Genomic DNA, 25,180 nt, shown 5'->3' on the forward strand with positions numbered 1-25,180 from the left:
CAAACGAGACTCACCTCGCGCACGATTCAATATAATAGCAATCCTAGCACCGCTAGATATTAATCGCCACTACCCAAGATACCAGGATCGTTGGGTTACGAAAAACCCGCACCTATTGGTAAGTCAAAGTAGTAGATAATCAATATCGTATGCTCATTGCTAACGTACATTGATTAAGAAATTAATTATCAAGACCTCGTCTTTCAGTAGATAGCATAAAGACTCGTCTTGCCGTTTAGATCCAATTCAGTGCTATACCATACCAACGTCATCTTATTTCAATAAGGCTTAGAAATATGTGGACTGACATTGCAACCTTGTAATAGCCGAGACTTAGATTTCTCGGGAGTTATGAAATAGAATACTAGAACTTTAATTAAAGTATGAATGCCTTTTTTTTATTTCTTGAAAAAGGGCACAATTACAATTTTCTGAATCTCAAACTAAAATTTCAATCTTTGACGACGAAAAATAAAAGTCGAGCTACACTATTACATTTAGAAATCCCTAACAACTACTTTGGCCTTCGTCACCTCGGCCCCAGATTTTCAAACGAGCCGGGAGAGCGAGACCACGAGGGAAAACAGCCTCGTTGGCCAGCCGCAGCTCCTGCTAGAACCCACGAAAAAAAAGAAAGTTAAAAGCATGAAATAGAATGCAAACTAACAATCGGTATTTAAGGGGAAATAGTGGCACTACCTTTTGTTAAAGTGAGGAAGGGTTGGGCCGAGAAAGGCAAGATCAGCAACGAATCCCCCTTAACAAGCTGCAGCATTTCAAGGCTGCAGATGGCAGCCCGTACCTCTCCTATGGTCGAGGAAATAGCCACATACCCTGCCATCTCTAGTGGGCACCTGCAAAAGAAGACGAAACTCATAAATGGGTCAAGGTACAATGCAGCACAAAACACCAAAATCAGTTATGATAATCAGAGCATAGCCAGGAGCTATAAGCTCGTCCAGCCCACGAGTACACTCTGCGGAATGGCTGCAGAAGTAACAGCCAAATCAGCTCAGCAAGGACTGCTCCCCAGCTAGAGATAACAGCATTTTTCAGGCTTTCAGTTAGGCCACAAGCATAAATAGGCCTCAGCCCTCCCTCCCTCACCAACACAAAGACAATCGCATACAGTGAGCCAAGTGAGAGGGAGTTGGAGCCGAGAAGCTAGCTAGACAGAGATCACAAGAAGCCACAGCCAGTGGAAAGGTAACACTCTCCCTTTTTCCCCACATAATAGAAGCATGATAGAACGTTTTCATGAGAATAAGTAGGCAATCTACCACGGAACTTAAAAACACAGAACCAGGGATGTAAACATATATGTCGACTAAAAATCAGCTGAATTGAGCAAGAATTATCAATGCATGTATAATCCCCTCAACAAGAAATAAGAAAAGGGGGGGGCATGAAATAGATTATTAGGGGACTTAGCTTGGCGGGGGGTGGCAGTCGCGAGGTCGTTTGGCAATGGAGCCGGAAGCTGACCGCAAGGCAGCCGAGACACTCGATGAGTCGGTATTGAGGAAGATCGGTGGCGGCGGCGTGAGTCACGGACCGACAGCTGCTGTCCGAACGACGGAGATGCGAGACGTCGTCGCTGAATCGCCGATGAATGTCGAGGCCGCCTCGGGAAAGGGGTGGCTCTGTAGACGCGCCGAGGGGACGACGACGGCAGCAACAAGGCGGCTGCCAGTCCTTGACGGCTGGCGGTGGCGGTGATGTCGTGCTCGAGCACCGATGTCGTCGCGAGTACACAGCGACCCGTCGCGGGCCAGAGTTGAACGGACGGAGCGACAAGATGCGTCGATGGAGGGAACGCGGGCTGACCCCGTCAAATTCCTCGCCGTCGAGGAAGCGCCGGTGTTGGCTGCTGCAAGGAAGCTACGACGAGGCGGAAGAGAGGAAAGATTAGGGATTTGCTCTCAATTTGGGAATTTGGCAAATTTGAGAAATGAGAGAGAGATAGCCGACGGTGGAGAGGGAGTATATCCTCCACTGGGCCAATTTCCATTATTTCATCTTCTGGGCTAGAATTTAATCAAGTTGGGCCTTCTTTTTCTCTAGGGCCTGATTTAAAATCTTGGGCTTCAGTTTAATTAAAGAAAAAAGTAGAAAATTGGGCCTTTGCAAATTATTTTACAATCTGGGCCTCAGACAGAAAAATCAAAAAAAAAAAAGTAAGGAGAAAAGAGCTGGGCCGAAAATTAAAGGGGCTGGGCCTAAGAATTTATTTCTGGAATTAATTCCTAAGCCATGGAAGAAAGAAATATTAAGCCGTGTGGGATAGCTTCTCGATAAGGAATTAAAGCAGACTTTAATAGTCACAGTTTTAATTAAAGAATTTAGATCTCTAAGTTTTAGAAAGAAAGAGATAAAATAAAATAGCATACGCTTAGGCATCCGTACATGCAAGACAAGTAATTATTTAAAGCCTAATTTAAGTATATTAAATTTTGTAAAGGAACGTCGTCGCTCGACGCGTAATCTCAGGACAGGAAAGCACCTGTTTTGCAAGAGTTTAAGCAATTGAGGTGGGCTTCCTTCTCTTCTTTCTTTTAAAGCGTATTTATGTGAAAACATGATTATTTGAATGAGTTGTCATGCCATGTTTTATTTTGTGGTTGCCTATCTGTTAAATTGAATTCGGGTCCCAGTAGGTCAGTAAATCCTACTCGGACTAGTGTACACATAGGGACCGTGAGCTAGCGCCAGGTTGGCCGGTCCGTGGGTCGTGAGCTAGCGCCAGGTTGGCCAGCCCAGTGGTCGTGGAATGTGGCCACATTCCCGATTCACGCAGCTGATATGGCATATCATCAAAAGTTTAAATGACTGCAGTCTATTTCAGAAAGAAATAACAGATTTTAGTGGCCGGGACTTGTTTTCAGAAAAACCTCGCGTTCACTCAGCTTGGCTGACAACTTAAAGAAAATAGTTTTCGGCATAAGCCCACTGAGTATATCAAGTACTCAGCCCTGCATATTGTTTTCCGTAATGTGCAGGTTGATCAGTCGAAGCAGAGGAGGTGTTGGGACAGAAGGCTAAATAAGTAGGAAGATAGCTGGTGTAGTATGTTTTCATACATAATACATCTGTCTTGGTACTCTTCCGTTGCGCAAATTTAGAACTTGCTTTTAGCAAAGACAATTGTTCTGTAACTACTCTGATTCAGTATGATTTGTACCCTCTACATATTTCAGACAATGTTTTCCTTTGATTTAAGCATCTTGATGAGTTGAGACAGTTTCAGTAAGTTTCAGTCGCGATATAGCTACACTTTCTTTGACTAGGGAGAAGTGGTCGTGACAGAGTAGTATCAGAGCACCTTTCTTTCGCTCTGACCCAAGAACCTTCCTTCTAAGCCTCAGTCCAAAAAAAAAAGATAGTACTAGGCTAGAAAGTGAACAGAATGTTAAGTACAAGATCCCAACACCTCAGCTCGACACGATCAACTGCAGCAGAAACAGGGGTCGACGCCCGCTCGTCCAACAAAGAGTTTTAAAGAAAAAAAAATATATATATATATTTTCCATTTGAGAAGGAAAATGAAATTTTTTTGAGATTTTCAGGAAAAGAAAAGAATTTTCACAGCCCTATATGGGAACGAAAATGTTATTCAAAATGTTTGCGTGATGCAACGTGATAGCTGATACTTTGCATGAGATATGCTTAATGTATCTGTGATTTTTTTTATCAAAGAGCTTGACAGAAATGTATGGCTGTCATGTGGACTAAGTATGCGAACCTAGAGTGCTTTAGAAAAGTACCTCAGGTGAGACACATGCGACCAAGTACTGAAAGAACGAGAATTTGTTACCGCTTTCCAGGGCGATGAGACCAACTAACACCCATCAGTTTGGGTAAGCTTCTAATCCCAAGGAATTATGAGAAAGAAAAGACGAACCAGAAAGTACTGTTTTACTACTTATAGACAGCAATTAAAGGAAGTCCATTCCTTTAAGCACACAGATAGTATACATATATATATGTATACTAGATGATGAACCAAGAAGTTCCTAGTGTCTTTACAAAGACCAAGTCATAACGAAAATAGTGTACTTTCAAGCCTGTTCGGGAGATGCATCCCTACACGGAAAGAGATCGTACCCAAAATCTAGTAACGTGATCTAATCTGGCGTAACAGGCCCCAGCATGTTGTGAAGCACGATGGAGAATGTAATGTCTTACAAGGATCAGCGTTCTAAGTTATCGAGAACGATAGGAAAGTATGACCTCCAGCTGCGGTTATCAGTTAAACAGCACGAGAAACCCCATCTTCGAATGTATGGTTTCCTAGAACGCGTTATTCATGTCAGAGCTCCACAAGAACAAACAAGGAAGTGTCACATAACTAGAACCGATGATTATAATCAATAGTACTTACTTGGATTCCCAATGAGATCCCTTCTAAGAGTCCTTTCAAAGGACAGTACCCCATCAATTCAGACTTTAGCTTGACTCGCAAGTAACATGTCAATATTCCTTTTTCTATGCGAGATTTGACTCGTTTCCAGTTTATGGACTGCAGTCCTTTGACTCATCGTTCATAAAGAGTAAAGTTTTGACTGCGTAAGCTCCGGTCATAAATTCTAAAGTTGCTTTTATCTATTACCTTCAGAATAAGCTTATTCTTCAGACATCGTCTATGGAGACTTCTGATTGACTCACGTTTTACAAGTAGTACGCCACTTTCATTCTTTCACGAAAGCGGTGACCCAGTTTCAGTTCCCAAATTTGGGATACTTCTATGTTTCAAGCATCGTTATTTGTTGTTGTCTCCTTTGAGCCACAATATAGGGGATCCATATCCCGATCTCTTGGACTCGTGCAATGAAATTTCATTCTTATGATGCTTATAGTTCCAACCCCCAGAATGGTCGCGCCTTTTAAATATTTCTCAGCGCATTTCATATTGTGTTGGAACTCTTGTTCACCTCCCCATTTTGAAACTGTGTTGTAGCAATGTTTTCCCTACAGAGGTGAAATTATTCTATCTCAGTTCCAATACATGCATTATTCCTAGTCTCAGAATTTTTCTGCAGTTTGAAGTTAAGGCAAGCATATTGTACTTTTCCCTAACGAGCTTGGCATAGCTGATTTTTCTGAATAGTTCATTTCAGTGTATTGCCTTAATGAACCTATGAAATCATTGATGTGATTTTGTTATTCCATATCAAGATGCCTTTCAAGCATGACCAATGTTCCTTCATTGCAATCGCCTACGTTTCAAAATTTTTTGCGGTTGATCATCTTAGGCGGTGACATGTTGGAACCACTATCCTTGATGCTCAGATCCTTTCAGTTTAATTGGACAACTCTACTGTCCTATTTGACCGCCTACTATGGAAATTTACAATTAATTCAGTTCCGTCCAGTTTTCATGACCTATCTCATGATTATTTCTAGCTCCCATCAAGGGTGAGCCTCAACTTCTATGAGTTCGTTTGATACCAGTTGAGCCACGTAGTTCTTCGAATGGACAAGATAAGCTCCATTAAACTCAGTACTTGCCTTCAAGGTCGATTATCGATGAAAATTCATGAGTTGAACAAGGGATGTTATTCTTGTCCAATCGGGCATTTTGGAGCCCTCCAAATTTTCAGTCATACTTCTTCGGTATGATATCAGTTCCTATCCAAGTTAAGACTATTAGATTAATCGTCGGGTTATTGATACGAAACTATCAAGAAAGGCATAGTCTCAGTTTCTTTCAGTTACGCATGATAAACACGTCTCCATGGAGACGCGTGCAAAAAAAGGATACACCAACCAGAAGCGTCGCATAACCGACGGCACAAAACATTAAATATTTCACGTTTACGTACCGCTTGTAACAAGCTAGTAGAAGATCGAATACTATGTTATGTGGAGAAGTAACTAGCCTTGAGAAGGGAGACGTCAAGGAATATACAAGGTTTAAATGACGTTCGATGACGTAAAAGACCTATACATATGTATATAACTGTTGATCGATCGAAATGCTTATTCCGAGAAGATAAGTAAGCCACCAGAATAAGGACTCAATCATGAGTATGTAATGAAAGCCATGGAGAAAATGTAAGCACTTCCGTAGCTTATGTTTGACGAAGCAAATCCCATCAGCAAGAGGGATTCGTCTGAGTGGTGGCCAGGAAAAGCTAAAGCTGGAGAGACATTCGGGGAGAAGAACGTATGATAGCACCACTACCCTCACCATCCCTACTATGAAAGGAAGAATCGAAATTCGTCTTTAAAGAGTTATCGCAGAAGAATCGATTTAGAGCCCTATAATACAGAGCAAGGGCAAACGTTGGCAATGATACGCGATGAAGTATTCTACGATATGCCACGTCCCAAATTAAGCGGCTCAGAAAGGAGCTGTCGATAGAGTTTTGTGTTAATCTAGACACGAGATCTAGATCACTTTGGAAAGTCATGCTAGATTATTTCACCACGATTCGCTCAGTCGAACCAAAAGAGCATGGAGACAGTAGCGTTGGGAGAAAGAAACCGACACCTCCACATGCACAGATCCAGTATTCAAGGTTTAACGCGAGTAGACTAAAGTCTATGCTAAATCATGACAAAGAATCGCGGTAAACACAAAAGCATCTTGAAAACGATGAAAGTAGACTACCTCAACTAAGCGAGAGGTTACAAGGTCATTAGGCCAGCTCAATCACTACGATTACGATCGATACAAGCATTTGAGAACTTAGTATCTGACGATGAAATCTAAAACGAGGAATGGCTTCAACAACTAGATGAAATGAAACGTCTAATGGATGACTTGAATCAGTCATATTATCTCAGTCACCAGATAGAATGGCGCTTAAGGAACAGCAGAACTTAAGATCTAGATACAATAACTACTAGATCCGCGTTTTATTAGACTCAGTGTGTGACCATGTGGTACACCAAAATTCTTCATGAAGAAGGATAAAACGTTGAGAGTTGAACAAGTTAGCACTCAAGAACAAGTATCCTTTACCGAGAATCGACGATCTTTTCGATCAGCTGCAAGGAACTAGAGTCTTCTCGAAGAACGAGAAGGAACACGAGGAACATTTGAGGGCCACTTTAGAAACGCTAAGAGCCGAGAAACTCTATGCTAAGTTCAGCAAGTGTGAGTTCTGGCTTACCGAAGTGAACTTCCTTGGACACATAGTGACAGCAGAAGGGATCCGAGTAGACCCCGCTAAGTTGAAGCCGTGCAACGTTGGCAGTCACCAGCGACGCCCAATGAAATTCAAAGTTTCCTAGGACTGGCAGGATACTACTGAAGATTCATTGAGGGATTTTTTTAAAATAGCGAGGCCGATGACTCAAGAAAGGAGTGAAAGTCAATTGGACCCCCGAAGGCGAAGCAAACTTCCAGTTGCTTAAGGAAAAGTTGACCACAGCGCCAGTCCTAGCCGTACCAGAAGCGGGAGTCGACTATGTGGTGTATACAGATGCATCGAAGGTCGGACTCGGGTGCGTGCTGATGCAGAAGGGCAAGGTGATCGCATATGCGTCACGCCAGTTAAGGCCGCACGAGTTGAACTACCCGACGCACGACTTAGAAGCAGTGGTATACGCTCTGAAGATTTGGAGACGTCATCTCTATGGAGTTCGATGTGAGATCTTCACAGATCATAAGAGTCTCAAATACTTCTGTGAACAGAAGGTTTTGAACATGAGGCAGCGCAGATGGCTAGAATTAGTCAAAGACTACGACTGTGGTATAAATTACCACCCAGGAGAGACCAATGTGGTAGCAGATGCCTTGAGCAGAAAGACTGCACCTCAAGTGGCTACTTTCCTCACCCAAGCGGAGGAGCTTATCCGGGAATTCGCCAAGATGAGACTGGAGATAGTAAGAGCCTCGGAAATAGTGGGCAGCAGAATTTCCACCTTGGTCATAGAACCAGATTTAAGAGCCAGAATCATCGACGCCCAGAGATGCAATGAGGCCCTAGAAAAGGTCCGTCTCAAAGTGAGGACCAGCAAAGGAGATAGTTACCGCGAAGAGGCGGATAACGCTCTCACTCTCGAAGGAAGACTACGCATACCCAACGATGAGGCACTTAGGAACGAGATCATGAGTGAAGCTCATGAGACGCCCTACACTGCCCATCCTGGAAGTACGAAGATGTATCAGGACTTGAAAAGCAATTTTGGTGGGATGGCATGAAGACAGCATAGCATCGTTGTAGAAAGATGCCTGGCTTGCCAGTAAGTGAAGGCTTTACATCAACGACCCTATGGAAAGTTGCAGTCTCTCGAGATTCCATAATGGAAATGGGAGCATATAGCAATGGATTTTGTGACAGGATCGCCAAAATCACAGTGAGGAAACACTGCCATCTGGGTGGTTATAGATCGCCTCACCAAAAGTTCTCACTTCATACCAATTCGTATCATATACAGATCAGACAAGTTGGCACAAATTTATATGCAAGAGATCGTGCGCCTGCATGGTGTACCAGTAACGATCACTTCCGAACGAGATTCAAAATTTATTTCTAGATTTTGGATAAGCCTACATCGAGAGTTAGGCACTCAGCTGAATTTCAGCACAGCATTCCATGCCCAGATGGACGGACAGCCCGGAAGGACGATTCAGACATTAGAAGATATGTTAAGAGCCGTAGTACTCGACCGTGGAGTAAGCTGGGAGCCAGTACTTCCACTTATGGAAATTGCCTACAAGAATAGTTATCAGACAACTATAAACATGGCCCCATATGAGGCACTCTATGGGAAAAAGTGTAGATCACCACTTTACTGGGATGAAGTTGGTGAGAAAAGGATTCTCGGACCAGACTCGGTAGAGGAAATGATAGAAATTGTCCGACAAATCCGAGGGAGAATCAAATAAGCTCAAGATAGACAGAAATCCTATGCAGATGCTCGCAGAACGAATTTACAATTCAAAGCAGGAGACAAGGTCTCCCTAAAGTATCCCCATCGAAAGGGATAAGCAGATTTGGCGCCAAGGGCAAGCTAAAACCGCTTTTTATCAGACCTTACGAGATCCTGGAAACAGTCGGCCCTATGGCGTACAGATTAGCGCTCCCGCCAAGCCTCGGGAATGTTCATAATGTTTTTTGACCCCAAGAACTGGTGTTAGAACCAGATTTTAGCTATGAAGAAAAGCCGGAAGCAATTCTGGACAGAAAAGATAAAGAATTGAGAAATAAAACTATTGAAACAGAGAAAGTCCTATGTAAGCACCACGGCCGCGAGGAGGCGATGTGGGAGCTCGAGGACCAGATAAAAGAGAAGTACTCACAGCTTTTTACCTAACTGAGACAAAATTTCGGGACGAAATTTTTGTTAAGGGGGGTAGAATGTAATAGCTGAGACTTAGATTTCTCGGGAGTTATGAAATAGAATACTAGAACTTTAATTAAAGTATGAATGCCTTTTTTTATTTCTTGAAAAAGGGCACAATTACAATTTTCTGAATCTCAAACTAAAATTTCAATCTTTGACGACGAAAAATAAAAGTCGAGCTACACTATTACATTTAGAAATCCCTAACAACTACTTTGGCCTTCGTCACCGGGCCGTCTCGGCCCCAGATTTTCAAACGAGCCGGGAGAGCGAGACCACGAGGGAAAACAGCCTCGTTGGCCAGCCGCAGCTCCTGCCAGAACCCATGAAAAAAAAAGAAAGTTAAAAGCATGAAATAGAATGCAAACTAACAATCGGTATTTAAGGGGAAAGAGTGACACTACCTTTTGTTAAAGTGAGGAAGGGTTGGGCCGAGAAAGGCAAGATCAGCAACGAATCCCCCTTAACAAGCTGCAGCATTTCAAGGCTGCAGATGGCAGCCCGTACCTCTCCTATGGTCGAGGAAATAGCCACATACCCTGCCATCTCTAGTGGGCACCTGCAAAAGGAGACGAAACTCATAAATGGGTCAAGGTACAATGCAGCACAAAACACCAAAATCAGTTATGATAATCAGAGCATAGCCAGGAGCTATAAGCTCGTCCAGCCCACGAGTACACTCTGCGGAATGGCTGCAGAAGTAACAGCCAAATCAGCTCAGCAAGGACTGCTCCCCAGCCAGAGATAACAACCTTTTTCAGGCTTTCAGTTAGGCCACAAGCATAAATAGGCCTCAGCCCTCCCTCCCTCACCAACACAAAGACAATCGCATACAGTGAGCCAAGTGAGAGGGAGTTGGAGCCGAGAAGCTAGCTAGACAGAGATCACAAGAAGCCACAGCCAGTGGAGAGGTAACACTCTCCCTTTTTCCCCACATAATAGAAGCATGATTGAACATTTTCATGAGAATAAGTAGGCAATCTACCACGGAACTTAAGAACACAGAACCAAGGATGTAAACATATATGTCGACTAAAAATCAGCTGAATTGAGCAAGAATTATCAATGCATGTATAATCCCTCAACAAGAAATAAGAAAAGGGGGGGCATGAAATAGATTATTAGGGGACTTAGCTTGGCGGGTGGTGGCAGTCGCGAGGTCATTTGGCAACGGAGCCAGAAGCTGACCACAAGGCAGCCGAGACACTCGATGCGTCGCTACTGAGGAAGATCGGTGGCGGCGGCGTGAGTCACGGACCGGCAGCTGTTGTCCGAACGACGGAGATGCGAGACGTCATCGCTGAATCGCCGATGAATCTCGAGGCCGCCTCGAGAAAGGGGTGGCTCTGTAGACGCACCGAGGGGACGACGACGGCAGCAACAAGACGGCTGCCAGTCCTTGACGGCTGGCGGTGGCGGTGATGTCGTGCTCGAGCACCGATGTCGTCGCGAGTACACAGCGACCCGTCGCGGGCCAGAGTTGAACGGACGGCGCGACAAGATGCGTCGATGGAGGGAACGCGGGCTGACCCCGTCAAATTCCTCGCCGTCGAGGAAGCGCCTGTGTTGGCTGTTGCAAGGAAGCTACGACGAGGCGGAAGAGAGGAAAGATTAGGGATTTTCTCTCAATTTGGGAATTTGGCAAATTTGAGAAATGAGAGAGAGATAGCCGACGGTGGAGAGGGAGTATATCCTCCACTGGGCCAATTTCCATTATTTCATCTTCTGGGCTAGAATTTAATCAAGTTGGGCCTTCTTTTTCTCTAGGGCCTGATTTAAAATCTTGGGCTTCAGTTTAATTAAAGAAAAAAGTAGAAAATTGGGCCTTTGCAAATTATTTTACAATCTGGGCCTCAGACAGAAAAATCAAAAGAAAAGAGTAAGGAGAAAAGAGCTGGGCCGAAAATTAAAGGGGCTGGGCCTAAGAATTTATTTCTGGAATTAATTCCTAAGCCACGGAAGAAAGAAATATTAAGCCAGTGTGGGATAGCTTCTCGATAAGGAATTAAAGCAGACTTTAATAGTCACAGTTTTAATTAAAGAATTTAGATCTCTAGGAAAGAGATAAAATAAAATAGCACACGCTTAGGCATGCATACATGCAAGACAAGTAATTATTTAAAGCCTAATTTAAGTATATTAAATTTTGTAAAGGAACGTCGTCGCTCGACGCGTAATCTCAGGACAGGAAAGCACCCGTTTTGCAAGAGTTTAAGCAATTGAGGTGGGCTTCCTTCTCTTCTTTCTTTTAAAGCGTATTTATGTGAAAACATGATTATTTGAATGAGTTGTAATGCCATGTTTTATTTTGTGGTTGCCTATCTGTTAAATCGAATTCGGGTCCCAGTAGGTCAGTAAATCCTACTCGGACTAGTGTACACATAGTGACCGTGAGCTAGCGCCAGGTTGGCCGGTCCGTGGATCGTGAGCTAGCGCCTGGTTGGCCGGCCCAGTGGTCATGGAATGTGGCCACATTCCCGATTCACGCAGCTGATATGGCATATCATCAAAAGTTTAAATGACTGCAGTCTATTTCAGAAAGAAATAACAGATTTTAGTGGCTGGGACTTGTTTTCAGAAAAACCCCGCGTTCAGTCAGCTTGGCTGACAACTAAAAGAAAACAGTTTTCGGCATAAGCCCACTGAGTATATCAAGTACTCAGCCCTGCATATTGTTTTCCGTAATGTGCAGGTTGATCAGTCGAAGCAGAGGAGGTGTTGGAACAGAAGGCTAAATAAGTAGGAAGTTAGCTGGTGTAGTATGTCTTCATACATATTACATCTGTCTTGGTACTCTTCCGTTGCGCAAATTTAGAACTTGCTTTTAGCAAAGACAATTGTTCCGTAACTACTCTGATTCAGTATGATTTGTACCCTCAACATATTTCAGACAATGTTTTCCTTTGATTTAAGCATCTTGATGAGTTGAGACAGTTTCAGTAAGTTTCAGTCGCGATATAGCTACACTTTCTTTTATTAGGGAGAAGTGGTCGTGACAACCTTTCACGATAGGTAGTCTAGGCCTATCTAGGTTGTGAAATTCTTATTTTTCTTTGTTCAGAACTGACCGTGTTACCTTAAAGTGGACGACGCCCACAACCGGTCTACTAAAACAAAGACTTAGACTTTGTTACGTTCGCTTATACATTTATATATGCAATAAACATCCATTAAATATAAAATATAACAACATTATGACAAAAATAATCTGTTGCATTCAATGGAAAAGAATATATAGAGTTTTACAGTATTCAATCACTCGAAATGTGATATCTAGTATACAAAACCCTAACACACGGATCTTCTGACTGGTTCCCGAATTGTATTCTGATATCAGTTTGGCTGATCTCACCAAGATACTAGGACATAAATAAAGAAGACAGAAAAATATCACAGAGGAGAGCTGTAAAAATCGTCCACTCCTAAAGCGGGGGCGAAAATTATAATGAAAATAAAGTGTATTTTCTGTCTCGTTTATTCTCCTATTTATATTAAGTTATATATTGGGCCCAGTCAGGGATCTATGAAAGGTTTTGGATATGGCCTCCCCCAATTAGCTTTATACTAACTAAATTGAACCTACAATTTATTACAAGCTTATATTGGAATATTATTAGCAGTCACTACAGAAATAATATTGCACTGCCCATCCAAATCTAAAATTACAAGTAATCCGAGTTTCCTTTGTTTGTTGTTGATTTCTCATGCTTAAGATAGAAATGTCTATTAATTAACTGGTGTCTGCTATAGACTTAATTAATCAACATCTTATAATTCCAAGAGTGGACTTAGCAAGAAAAGCTTATTTATTATTCATGGAATAATCAAATTCCAACTAGCTAGGTTCTGAATAATAAAACCTTGTTTCGAGCTCCTCTTGAGGACATTATCAAACGAGACGTACCTCGCGCACGATACGATATAATAGCAATCCTAGCACCGCTAGATATTAATCATCACTACCCAATATATCAGGATTATTGGGTTGCGAAAAACTCACACCATTTGATAAGTCAAAGTAATGCATAGTCAATACCTTATGATCAATCCTAACGTACATTGATTAAGAAATAAATAATTATCAAGAACTCGTCTGTCAGTAGATAGCATAAAGACTCGTCTCGCTGTTAGATCCGTTCAGACTTTACCACACCAATGTCATCTTATTTCAGTAAGGCTTAGAAATATACGGACTGACATTGCAATCTTTCAGGATAGGTAGTCTAAGCCTATCTGTGTTGTGAATTTTTCTTTTTCTTTGTTTAGAACTGACCGTGTTACCTTAAAGTGGACGTCGCCCACAACCGATCTACTAAAATAAAGACTTAGACTTTTATACATTTAAATATGTAATAAACAACCATTAAATGTAAAATATAACGACATGACAAAATAATCTATTTTATTCCTTGGAAAATAAAATAAGAGTTTTTACAGTATTCAATTACTCGAAAAGTGATTTCTACTATACAAACTCTAACACAAGACACATAGGAGGCTTTAGATTAGCTTCTAACATGATTCAACTCAAAGGATCCACCCCCGGCTTATCACCTAATCGTTTCTAACTCTAAGGTTCCTTATCTTTGTTTGCTCATTATTCTAAGTTAAACAGACATTAGAATTAAGACAATTGCCCAAATTAAGTTTACATGCTCAACTCAACAAGGGTAAGAGTAATTACCAAAGATAAGAACTAAAAAGCAAAGGAAATCATAAATATTCAATTAAAGAAATTCATGTTCAAAAACCCTACTACAAATTAGGAGCAATCCCAAACTCTAGCCACCCACTGGGGCAACAATAACAAGGAAACAAGCTAAAGATACCATGGGGGACAAGGCTAGGGTGGATGAAGCTTCAAACTTGCTCTCCTTCTTCAAGTGTGGTTTCCAAGCTCCAATTCTCTCTCAAAAATCGTTCAAGCCGCCAAAAGTCCCTTTGGAAATCGTGCCCTAGCTACTTAAATAGTTAGGGCTTAAAAAACAGGCACAGTCACATTTGTCCAGTCGGGTGTTTTTTTGCTCAAAAATCGCCCGACCGGGCTTGTTTCTGTATCGCGATATACACCCAAATCGCGCGGCCCGCGCCTTGTGTCACTACAATGCGCAGTTTTCGTAAAACAAACATATCTTCTTCTAGCGGACTCTGATTGAGGTTTCCGAGGTATCCATGCGAAGCTCTTTCGATAGTGAGTACAATGGTGGCATTGTAGAAACATTTTAACTTAATCTTGAAGGGCTGGTCACTGTTCAGATTCTGACTTTTTTCCTTTTCTCCTCTCTCTCTTAGAGCTTGAACTTTTGTCCTACAATATATAAAAAGAGTCCATTTTTCACCTTAAAAAGTATGTTAAGATAATTCAATAAAGGACTACAATTTGATTCACATCACGACAACTCTCCCGGATGTGGCGACGCAGATCCGACAACGAGGTGAGCTTTTGGTTACAATGAGGAGGAATTTGGAAAAGGCACAGCAGCGTAAGCGTGATTCTGTAACAAACAACGACGTGATGTGGAATTTGAAGTGGGTGAGCGAGTTTTGCTAAAGCTGCAGCTGTACCGACAGCATTACATGGCTAAGCCATTGTCGACGAAGCTTGCTAGCCATTTTTATGGGCCATTTGAAATAATTGAGCGGATTGGCCCCATTGCATATCGCCTCAAGCTGCTGGAGGGCTGTCGGATACATAATGTCTTTCATGTCAGCCATTTGCGGGTTTAGGGTTGGCCCCATTGGACGGTGTGGTGAAATAGCATGGCGAAGGAGGAAGGATTGCTGCATAGGTCCGATGATGGGGGTGAAAATCCGACGTGGGAGCCCATGCCGGTGATACGATGATGTATTCCGCACCTCCTCGAGGACAAGGAGGTTGCTAACGGGGGGAGTTGTTACGGGTAACAACCTTGCACCCGGAACGAACATGGAAGAAGAGGAAGAGGCGGTAGCCGAAGGAGAGGAACCGATGTTCGAGATGGTAGAATCGGAAGGTGCGAGGCAGACCGTACCAGTTCGGGAAGTGCGGCCACAACGACGAACGCGCAGGCCACAAGCGCGCTTCGGGGATTATGTGATGCAAAACGTATAGAGAAACAAACGGAGAAGTAATCAAGAAACCCTAGTTTCTGTGAAAACGAAAATATAATTATAAAAAATAAACTGCATCCAAAAACTAAAACAACGCTATTTATAAGTGTCTAGAAACCCTAGAAATTCTAAAGGAAATAAAACGCAAAATAGAAAATTAAAACTAAGTCCAAAAAAATAGTAAAATGTCGTTTTCACCCCCTAAACGGTGTCGCGATGAGTTCAATTCCAAATCGCGATTCGCATGCACCGTGCGAATTTCAAGTCATTCTGACACCGAAGGTTTTAGCCCGATTTCTACGTTCACAATACATCATTATGTCTCCCACTGTTCATGGCGCAGACCTCACCCTATTTTTTGTTAAATTTATTATTTTAGTTTGAAAAAGTATTTTTGTTGAATATTTATTGCCTTAAAAAATTATCGAGTCGAGAGGATATATAAGCTCATTTTCGGGGTTTTTTTTTTGTTAATTCTTTCTCGAATCGTAGGTCGAATCAACCATAGGGACCTTAGTCTATAAATAGGCCTTGTTATTCACTATTCCATTTTATAAATTAACAAGAATTTGCCATTAATTTTCGTTTACTTTCTCGTCAAGAAATAAGCCCTACTAGAAACTTTCGACTGAGCAGCGTATCTCAGCGACGACCTCCTTTATTTCGACTTGATAAGGTACGAAGACCTTATTTCTTCGTTTTTTCTCTTCTCTTCAACAAGATAGTTTTGGTCTGAGGGTCCATTTTCTGGTAAGCGGATAAAAAAATTAAGGGTTGTGAGGCGTGTAAGAGCTTTGACCTTTTAGCAGCGACGATTGATGAAGGGGAGTTGTGGTGGAGATGGGATTAGTCATAGGATAGGTATATGGAGTCAAATGTCGCTTAATTACTAATTAAACTTCATTAATCCAGTTAAATCGTGCTTAATTGACATTGACTGTCAGTTTTTTATGATTCCGTTTGTGTTTGTCGGGGACTCCATATTTGAAAAGGGTATGGTTTGTATTAATTTCATAAAACAACGATATGACCAAAAATGTACTTTATTCTATTTCATATAACAATTTAGTTTTCTAAATGCATTAAAAAATGATAGTGACATCTTTACTTTTACAAAATCCATTTAGTCAAATAAATAAATAACATACCCACAATCCCCAATTCCATATTCTCTCAATCAACCACTGGTATTATTTAAATCAAAAAAGATTGTTGACTTGTCGGTGACCGGTGGAGAAAAGCCGCCGACACTGTGGGGTCGATGGCCAATTATCGGCGTTTCCGATGCACTGTCAGATGATGGTGGGGTCATCGATGGTTATAGTAGAATCTGGAAATATGTTTTAAATTTCCTTTACCATTATTAATAAATTTACTTTAAATCTTAAACTTTTTCTTTTATTTCTGAAATTGACGCCCTCTAATTTTATCGTACCAATACAAAACACAAGAAGAGAGGGAATAAGTAACAAAATCACAAAAAAAAGTTGATTGAAGTAATTAATACACTTGACAAACTACCAAACCCGACATAACGAAACCAATAAAAAGTCGCCAAATCGGCATTCCCTTGTTAAAAAACCATTTCTTATGATGTAAAAAACAAAGACAAAAAAACTCGACACACACAAAAGTGATTTATTGTTGGGATTCAATCAGTTGGCCTTCCTGCAGTTTTTCCTAATCTCGCCGCTGGATCCTGTGAGTGGGCTAATATCGCCCATCTTGATCATGGCTGCGGCGAAGTCGTTGGCGAAGGCTTTGGGGTTCTTGCTGTAGGCCTCGACGAGGTTGTCGGTGGAGCCGCCGTTGTAGAGGACTTGGTCAGAGTGCAAGAGGCCCTTCTTGTCAAGGAGGTTCTTGTAGTAGCTTCCGTCGAAGAAGGTCGGAGATTTGAGGTCGAGAGGGGCGAGATTGTTGTCTCCCGAGCCGCTTGTTCGAGGACAGGATCCCTGCCTCGTGCGGGCGAATGACCCGTCGATGTTGCTCTCGTTGTAGATGCGCCCTCTGAACGTCGTGCATCTCGCTTGCCCTATCGTGTGTGACCCTGCACGTCACGTCACATCACATCATATCATGTCATATAGTGTGAAATGAGATAATAGTGAAATAGATATTTTTTGAGGCGAAAAAAAGTCAAATTCATAACTCAGTTTTCCTTTTCCTGCCGTCTGCCAATAAATATTTTATTTCACTTTTACGACATTTAAAATTGGACGTAGGGAGTATAATTTAGTTATGCACATGATTGAAACCTGATAAGACGACCATGTCCTTGGTGGAGAGTCCTAGGTTTTGGAACCTATTGATGAGGTTATTGAGGGTGGAGGATGGTGGTGGAATGACGCCGCTGTTTGCAGCCGCAAGGCTCGCTGTTTTCGAGTCCCTCCTTCCTAGTTTCACGTCCCATGTGGGTCCGCCAAGCTACATTCATATTTTCTCTGTTAGTTCTTAAATTTTGCACTCCCTCTGTCGCCCAATATGTGTCCCACTTTGATTTGACACGAGTTTTAAAAAATGTAAAAGAAAGTGGGTTGGAAATGAGTAGTGTATTGTGAGGTCCATTACCAAAAAGAGTAATAGTGAAGTGGGGCAATTAATATGGGACGATCCAAAATGGAAAATTGGGACACAAAATGGGGGACGGATGGGTAGTAATTAATTTATAAACATGAATTAGTTACTGACAATAACGGTGGAATCACGAGCCGCAATGGCTAAGATGTCAGCGCAGGAGACGACGCCGGGGCAGACAGACTCGACCTTAGATTTGATGTCGTCCACAACATTGAAACCCCGGATTGAGTTAACGTTGGGATTCGCAGTCTTCTCCCCTCTTGACGATGATGTGTCGTCTAGGAGTACTGATCCATCGCAACCCTATTAGTAATATTTTCATAAGTATAATTAGTAATGACCATATAAAATTTAATTTTTAAAAAAATGACTATTTTTTGTGGACGAAAGAAGTAAATAATTGTACTTGAACAAAGCAATCGTGGAAGTGGAGACGGAGGAGTGAGGCGCCCATGCGCTTCTCCTTATCGATGGCGGACATGACGACGGATTCAACGGTGTCAAACACTTTGGGGCATGTTTTTTTGTAGTAGCCGGTGCTCAGCTGAGCAGACGCGCCGCTCGTTAAGAGGGCAGCCGTCGCGAATAAAGCGGCGAGCAACACCATTGATGTTGAAGAAGCCACCATTCTTGATTTGGGTTTTTTTAGTTTGAGACTAGGTTTGTGTTGTGTGTGTATTTATAGGAGCATTTTGCTTGGATTATGAAAATGTCAGCATTGTACACGTTTACTTGGACGACAAAGTAATGCAATGCAATGCAATTAAATTGAAGAGGCAGGTGGAGAAATTGTCAAAATTTGTACTATTAAAATTGGATTTCAACCATATTTAGATATATAATCAAGTTGGTTGGCCTTGTCGGGTCGTTAGCCTATCTCATCAGTAAAACTCATGATACAATATTTCGATATTTATAAATTAAGTGAAAACATATATAAGTACTAATTATAATGAAGCGATAGTAGTACCTATGATGCTTTGCACAGTTAGAATAAAAATCTAAGGCATTGATGTGTGTTACACTAATTTGTAGTACATGAGTAGTACTATAGTTAACGAATTATTTTATTAAATTATAATTGAAGTAACATCCATCACTTTTTTTTCTATCAATTGTAACAAACAATAACACTTCTACTAGTATGCTTTAAGAGTACCAAATCTCATAAGTGACACTACATATAACTTTATCTTTTAGGGAAAAAAATAAAAAAAATTGGAATGCAGTTACTAGCGTTTGAATTTGAACTAGTCGTACAAATTAAAGTCTTTGGGGAGACGGTTAATACATCAGTATCACAAATAGCTAATTAATTTTATTTCAATCAAAGTTTGTTTTTTTTAGTTTATCTTTCGTTCAAAGTATTAATTGCTCAAACACAGCTAACGTGATTGCGATTGTTATGATTTTTTCTACATGCATTCACAGAAAATTATTGGAGGAATGCGTGTCAATGCTGTGCTGTAAAAGTCAAAATAAATTACGTAGAAAATTAATAATAAATTAGTCGATTTGGTCACATACAACATTATTTGCTACCAAATCTTATCAACCAATCCTTGTTTTATCATCTATATATATATATATATTTTTCTTTATAAGCGAAATTGTCAACACCTAATTCCTAATACAGTATGTGATTTGAAATTTCAATAGTCATTAAATAAGACCATGATTGCAGTCCTATTAGGGTTCTGAGTTAATCGAGTACAGAATAATCTGATATAATTTTATCAGGTTAGAAATTTTATGCTCTAACTCTTTAAGCTAAGCGAGATTTTGGGCTGCACTGACATAGTGACATCCATATATGATGCATACAAATTACAAGAAACTACTTTGCGACGATACAGATTATATTGGTCGCTGACTCCACTTTTATAAGTATGTGTAAATTAAATATTTATGTTTCTCATTATAAAATAACCCCTGAAATTGTTTGACTATGTTAGATTTGTAAGAACCAAATTTGTATCTAGTGTCATATTTGTAATTTAGTTGTCTTCCTTGCTGTGCATGTTTATATAAGTAATGCTTGAATTATCTAATGACCTGGTACATAAATTTGCAGTAGATGTATCTCCTATTTAATGATTATAACACTTGGATCTAAATTTTATTTGAAGCAAAAATTTATAATTGTTCTTTATATATTTTATTCAACAACTTTATACGCGTATTTACAATTCTCAGTTCTTGCATAATTCTAACTAGATCACTTTGAATAAGAAAATGAAAGAAATTAGTACTACTATTGTTTACTACTATGTCATAAATTACACTTTATGCATTTTTGTTCATCTAAAGTAACTTTCTTCGGCTGATTCAACCCTGGATAGAAGTTAAGAAAACAATGTTTACACCGATATTAATATATATTTGATTCATAATGATAGTGTTTTATCATTGATTGAGTTCCTTAATTTATATACTCCCCAGTCTCATAAAAGTATTAACTATTTCCTTTATAGTCCGTTCCTGGAAAATATGAACTTTCTAATTCTAGAAATTTCTTCTCTCTAATAAGGTGAAACACATTCTCCACTAACAAAACTTTAAAAGTCTTTTTTATCTCTCTCTTACTTTTCCAATTATGCATTAAAACCTGCGTCGCATTAAAACCTGCGTCGAACTAAATGTTCATACTCTTTAGGAGCGGGGGAGTACTACTTTTTATCCGTAAAAACATTGGTTTTTATACTTGTAATTTTTATTCTAGTGCATTTCACCCTTTTTACTTCTATCCATGTAACATCATTCATCTAACAAAACGATATCATGTTGTAGAAATACGAAACGAACACGTTACAACAAAATAACGTTTCGTCCGCATAAACTCCCTTCGTCCACAAAAAATAATCTCATTTGTGGACAGCACGGATTTTAATGATAAATTGCTAAAATAAAAGAGAGATAGAAAAAAAGTGGGTAAAGTATGAGAGATGAGAGAAAAAGTATGAGAGATGAGAGAAAAAATGAATAGAGTATAAGGAGAAAGTTTCCATTTTTGAAATGAGACTATTTTTTTGTGAATATCCCAAACTGGCAAAATGTGACTATTTTCCGTGGAAGGAGGGAATAGTTATTACATCCGAAATTATTTCTCTCACATTTGAGTTTGTGGAACAATTTAGAAAATAGTCAAATTCCATGATATCTCCAATACTCACTGTTTAGACATAAAAACATTGATTTTTTTTGGGGGTAGTATTTGCTAATTTTATTACAATGTACTTCAACTATTATACTTCTATTTGTATAGCATCGATCGGTCTTTAATATCTTCAATTTCTTGTAAACATCACGACGTTACACTCAAAATCTGACCTTTATTAGTTGTCAATAATTTAGTTTATAACTTAATATTAGGACCTAAATAGTTTTGATTAAAATTATTATAAGGGTTATTTCTGGGGACCCAATTAAAAAGCTGATTCATTGAATAAGAAGTATATACTTGGGGTTATTCTCATGATATAGCATAAAAAATCCTAATCTATGATGTGCATATATTGTTGAACCAATAATATTGTGTAATATCATCACTTGGACAATTAAATTAGACATATCACATCTATGTATATAGACTATAATAAAGCTGCCTGAACCTCTAATTTTCCACAAATAAAACAAAATTAGCAATTTTCCACATATCTCAACTAATTCATCTTTTCAACTTGCTAGTTACTAGTGAATTCTCCACAATTATTTTTATTTATTTTTATAATGAAATCGAGACCTATCAAAACCTTTTGCTATTAAATGCTAATTGAAATCATACTTGTATATTTACACATAAGAATATCTATGATAATGTTGGGTAGTTAACTAGTTCTGTCCGTAAAATGTACTACAGTATTGATAAAGAATTAGAAAGGAAATTTTATCCGACTGTCTTCATTAGCAATAAAATGTCTATTTTTATCATTTCAGTATACCTAAAAGTCACAGTGACTTATTTCTATTTTTTAAATGAATATTACACTCCACATGTCACGACCACATCTCCCTAGTCAAAGAAAGTGTAGTTATATCGCGACTAAAACTTACTGAAACTGTCTCAACTCATTATAAGATGCTTAAATCAAAGGAAACATTGTCTGAAATGTGTTGAGGGTATAAATCATACTGAATCAGAGTAGTTATGGAAAAATTGTCTTTGCTAAATGAAAGTTCTAAATTTGCGCAACGGAAGAGTACCAAGACAGATGTAATATGTATGAAGACGTACTACACCAGCTATCTTCCTACTTATTTGGTCTTCTGTCCCAACACCTCCTCTGCTTCGACTGATCAACCTGCACATTAAGGAAAACAATATGCAGGGCTGAGTACTTGATATACTCAGTGGGCTTATGCCGAAAACTGTTTTCTTTTAGTTAGCAGCCAAGCTGAGTGAACACGGAGTTTTTCTGAAAATAAGTCCCGGTCACTAAAACTGTTATTTCTTTCTAAAAATAGACTGTAGTCTTTTAAACTTCTGATGATATACCATATCTCAATGTGTGAATCGGGAATGTGGCCACATTCCACGATCACTGGGCCGGCCAACCTGGCGCTAGATCACGACCCTGGACCGGCCAACCTGGCGCTAGCTCACGGTCCTTATGTGTACACTAGTCCGAGTAGGATTTACTGACCTACTGGGACCCGAATTCGATTTAACCGGTTGGCATAACCAACAGATAGGTAATCATAAACAAAACATGGCATGACAACTCATTCAAAATAAATCATGTTTTCACATAAAACACGCTTTGAAAGAAAAGAAGAGAAGCCCACCTCAATTGCTTAAACTCTTGCAAAACGGGTGCTTTCCTTTCCTAAGATAACGCGTCGAGCGACGACGTTCCTTTACAAAATTTAATATACTTAAATTAGGCTTTAAATAATTATTTCTCTTGCATGTATGCATGCCTAAACGTGTGCTTACTGTTTTACTTCTTGCCTCTTAAATTTAGAGGTCTTAAATCTTGAATTAAATCGGCAATTTAATTTATTCAGAATTGACCGAACTGTTCGGGTATCAAAAATTTCCCGCATTATCTTAAGTATCTTTAAAATACTTTCTGTGACTATTAAAGTCTGCTTTAACTATTTATCGAATATTATTTCGACACGGCTTAATAGTTATTTTCTTCCGTGGCTTAGGGAATAATTTTCGTCATGCTTTTAAATTGATCCAAGATAACGGCTTCAACCAAATTAATGGTTCTAGTAATTAAATTCTCAAGCCCAGCTGGAAATTTATTTATTCTTGCCCAGACTATTTATTTTCTTAAACAATCGGCCCAGATTAGGTGACTGGTCCAGTTTGGACCATTTACTCACTATGCCTAAAAGAAATAAACTGGGCATGGCCCAACTACTCCCCCTTCCATCTTTCTCTTTCATTTTCATAACTTTCCCCCAAACTGAAGAAACAACTGGAAACGGGAAACCCTAGCCCCCCTTTCGTTCCGCCGCCGCCTTCAAGCAGCGCCGCCTCCGACGTCACCCTCCATCGCGGCCGTTACGGTGTATCACCGCCTGTCGTCCGCGAGTTCCGTGTGGTCAGGACTCGCCGTTCCCTCGCGAACGGCCTTCGAGCACAGGGTCTGATGCCAACACGTGAGGTCTCTGCCTCGTGCGCCGCCGAACGAGGCTCGGCGTACACCTCCGTCGCTCCATTCGCTGACGTCGCTGCCTCCTGAAGGTCAGCGCCGTCGTTGACGGCTCTGCGACTGCCTCTGCGGCCTCAGCTAAGTTTTCTCCCCCAGCTCAGTTTAAACGGATAAACTTGCTACGCTTACTTAGCTTTCAATGTAGTTGTGTTTTGTTGGTGAGGGGTTCTTCCCCAAGTTTAAGTTCGAAAAAAAATCTCAGTTGTTGCGGCTACTGCTCGTTCTCGTTATTCTAATGTGATTACCGTACTTGAGCTCTAACTATGATATCCTAGCATTCTTGCGTTACTGTCATTCTTTGGGTGGAAGTCTTAGTGTGAGCATGCTTCCTAAGGTTTCTATGTTGTATTCTAACTATATGATGACATGAGATGTCAATTTGTCTCGAGAGTGAAAGAGGCTACCTTCACTGCTACTGATATGTCGCTCTCTACTTCTGGCCTTGATCCCCAACTCGGCTCCTTCCCTTCTCCTTAGCTTGTGGGGTGCTATTGATTGTGGTACTGAAGGAGGAAGGGCTGAGGGGCTATTTATAATGGTTTGCCTAACTGAAAGCCTGAGGAAGGCTGGTGTACTTGGCCGAAAAGGGGAACTCTCAAGCTGAGCAGCTGGCTGCTCTATCTGCAGCTCTGCAGAGCTCGTCCCTGCTCCTTTGGCCTCTTTCTAACTGATTTTGGTGGCATATGGGGGGTGTACTCGTGGGTTTATTCATTGCTTTTGTTGGTTTGTGGCAGGTGCACTACAACCGACTGATTCTCCATAGCACAAAGACAGATATGAGTGAAGTACGAGCTGTAAGGATGCAGCCTTGCAGAGTCCAGCCACTGAGATGAAATTCTTTTGGCTGACTTGCTTCTCTCGGCCCAGCTCTTACTCACTTTCGGAAAGGTAATGTTCCTCTTTCCTTTTCCAATACTTGGTTTTAGTGTTCTTTATATCATGCAATTAAACTCTCTTTCTCATACGGTTTGGCAGGAGCCGAGGCTGCTACTGAGGCTGCTCTTCCTCGTGGTCTCGTCCCCTAATCTCCCAGCTCGTCGAACCCCCTCCTGATCTGGGCCGAGACGGCTCGCGCTGAGGGCCGAGGAAGCTCTCTAGGAACGCTCGGTTGTAGTAGTTCACTTTGAACTCTCCTTTGTTCTTTTCTCTCTTTCTTTTGTTTTCAACACATGTATTATTTACTAGTCATCGGGTCTCGATTCATTTATTCTCATCGCCGAAGATTGTAATTTATTAGTTTGAGGTTCTATAAATTGTACTTGTACTTATTTTCTAGAAATGGAAATGCTTATTCATTCTTTAATAAAATTTCTCGCATTTTATTTCATAACTCTCGAGAATCTAAGTCTCGGCTATTACACCACAAATTCATTATATTTATATTTTATTATAAAATTAGTAATCCCTCCGTCCCATTCAAGATGACCACCTTTCTTTTTTTGTTTTTCCCAATCAAGATGACCACTTTCCAATTTTAAAAATAATCTCCTCTCTCCTCATTAAAATATTCAACTACATTTTTCCTCTCTACTTTATTTCACCTAACAACA

General features: G+C 40.4%; 1 protein-coding gene and 1 long non-coding RNA gene across 2 annotated transcripts; one reads left to right on the forward strand and one right to left on the reverse strand.

Annotated features, from left to right (window-relative positions):
* Positions 1-16,849: 16,849 nt before the first annotated feature.
* On the reverse strand, positions 16,850-18,673 carry LOC121762819 (peroxidase 4-like). The gene is made up of 4 exons (XM_042158827.1): positions 18,371-18,673; positions 18,076-18,267; positions 17,643-17,811; positions 16,850-17,434 (listed from the first exon to the last, which is right to left on the reverse strand). The coding sequence occupies exons 1-4, from the start codon at positions 18,590-18,592 to the stop codon at positions 17,043-17,045; spliced, it is 975 nt and encodes a 324-aa protein (XP_042014761.1). The 5' UTR covers positions 18,593-18,673; the 3' UTR covers positions 16,850-17,042.
* Positions 18,674-22,667: 3,994 nt separating this feature from the next.
* On the forward strand, positions 22,668-24,938 carry LOC121762828. The gene is made up of 2 exons (XR_006042291.1): positions 22,668-24,518; positions 24,606-24,938. It is a non-coding gene; the product is annotated as an uncharacterized LOC121762828 (long non-coding RNA).
* The last annotated feature ends 242 nt before the right edge of the window (positions 24,939-25,180 follow it).

Source organism: Salvia splendens, chromosome 2 (genome assembly GCF_004379255.2).
Source record: "Salvia splendens isolate huo1 chromosome 2, SspV2, whole genome shotgun sequence".
In the NCBI taxonomy this organism is placed as follows: domain Eukaryota; kingdom Viridiplantae; phylum Streptophyta; class Magnoliopsida; order Lamiales; family Lamiaceae; genus Salvia; species Salvia splendens.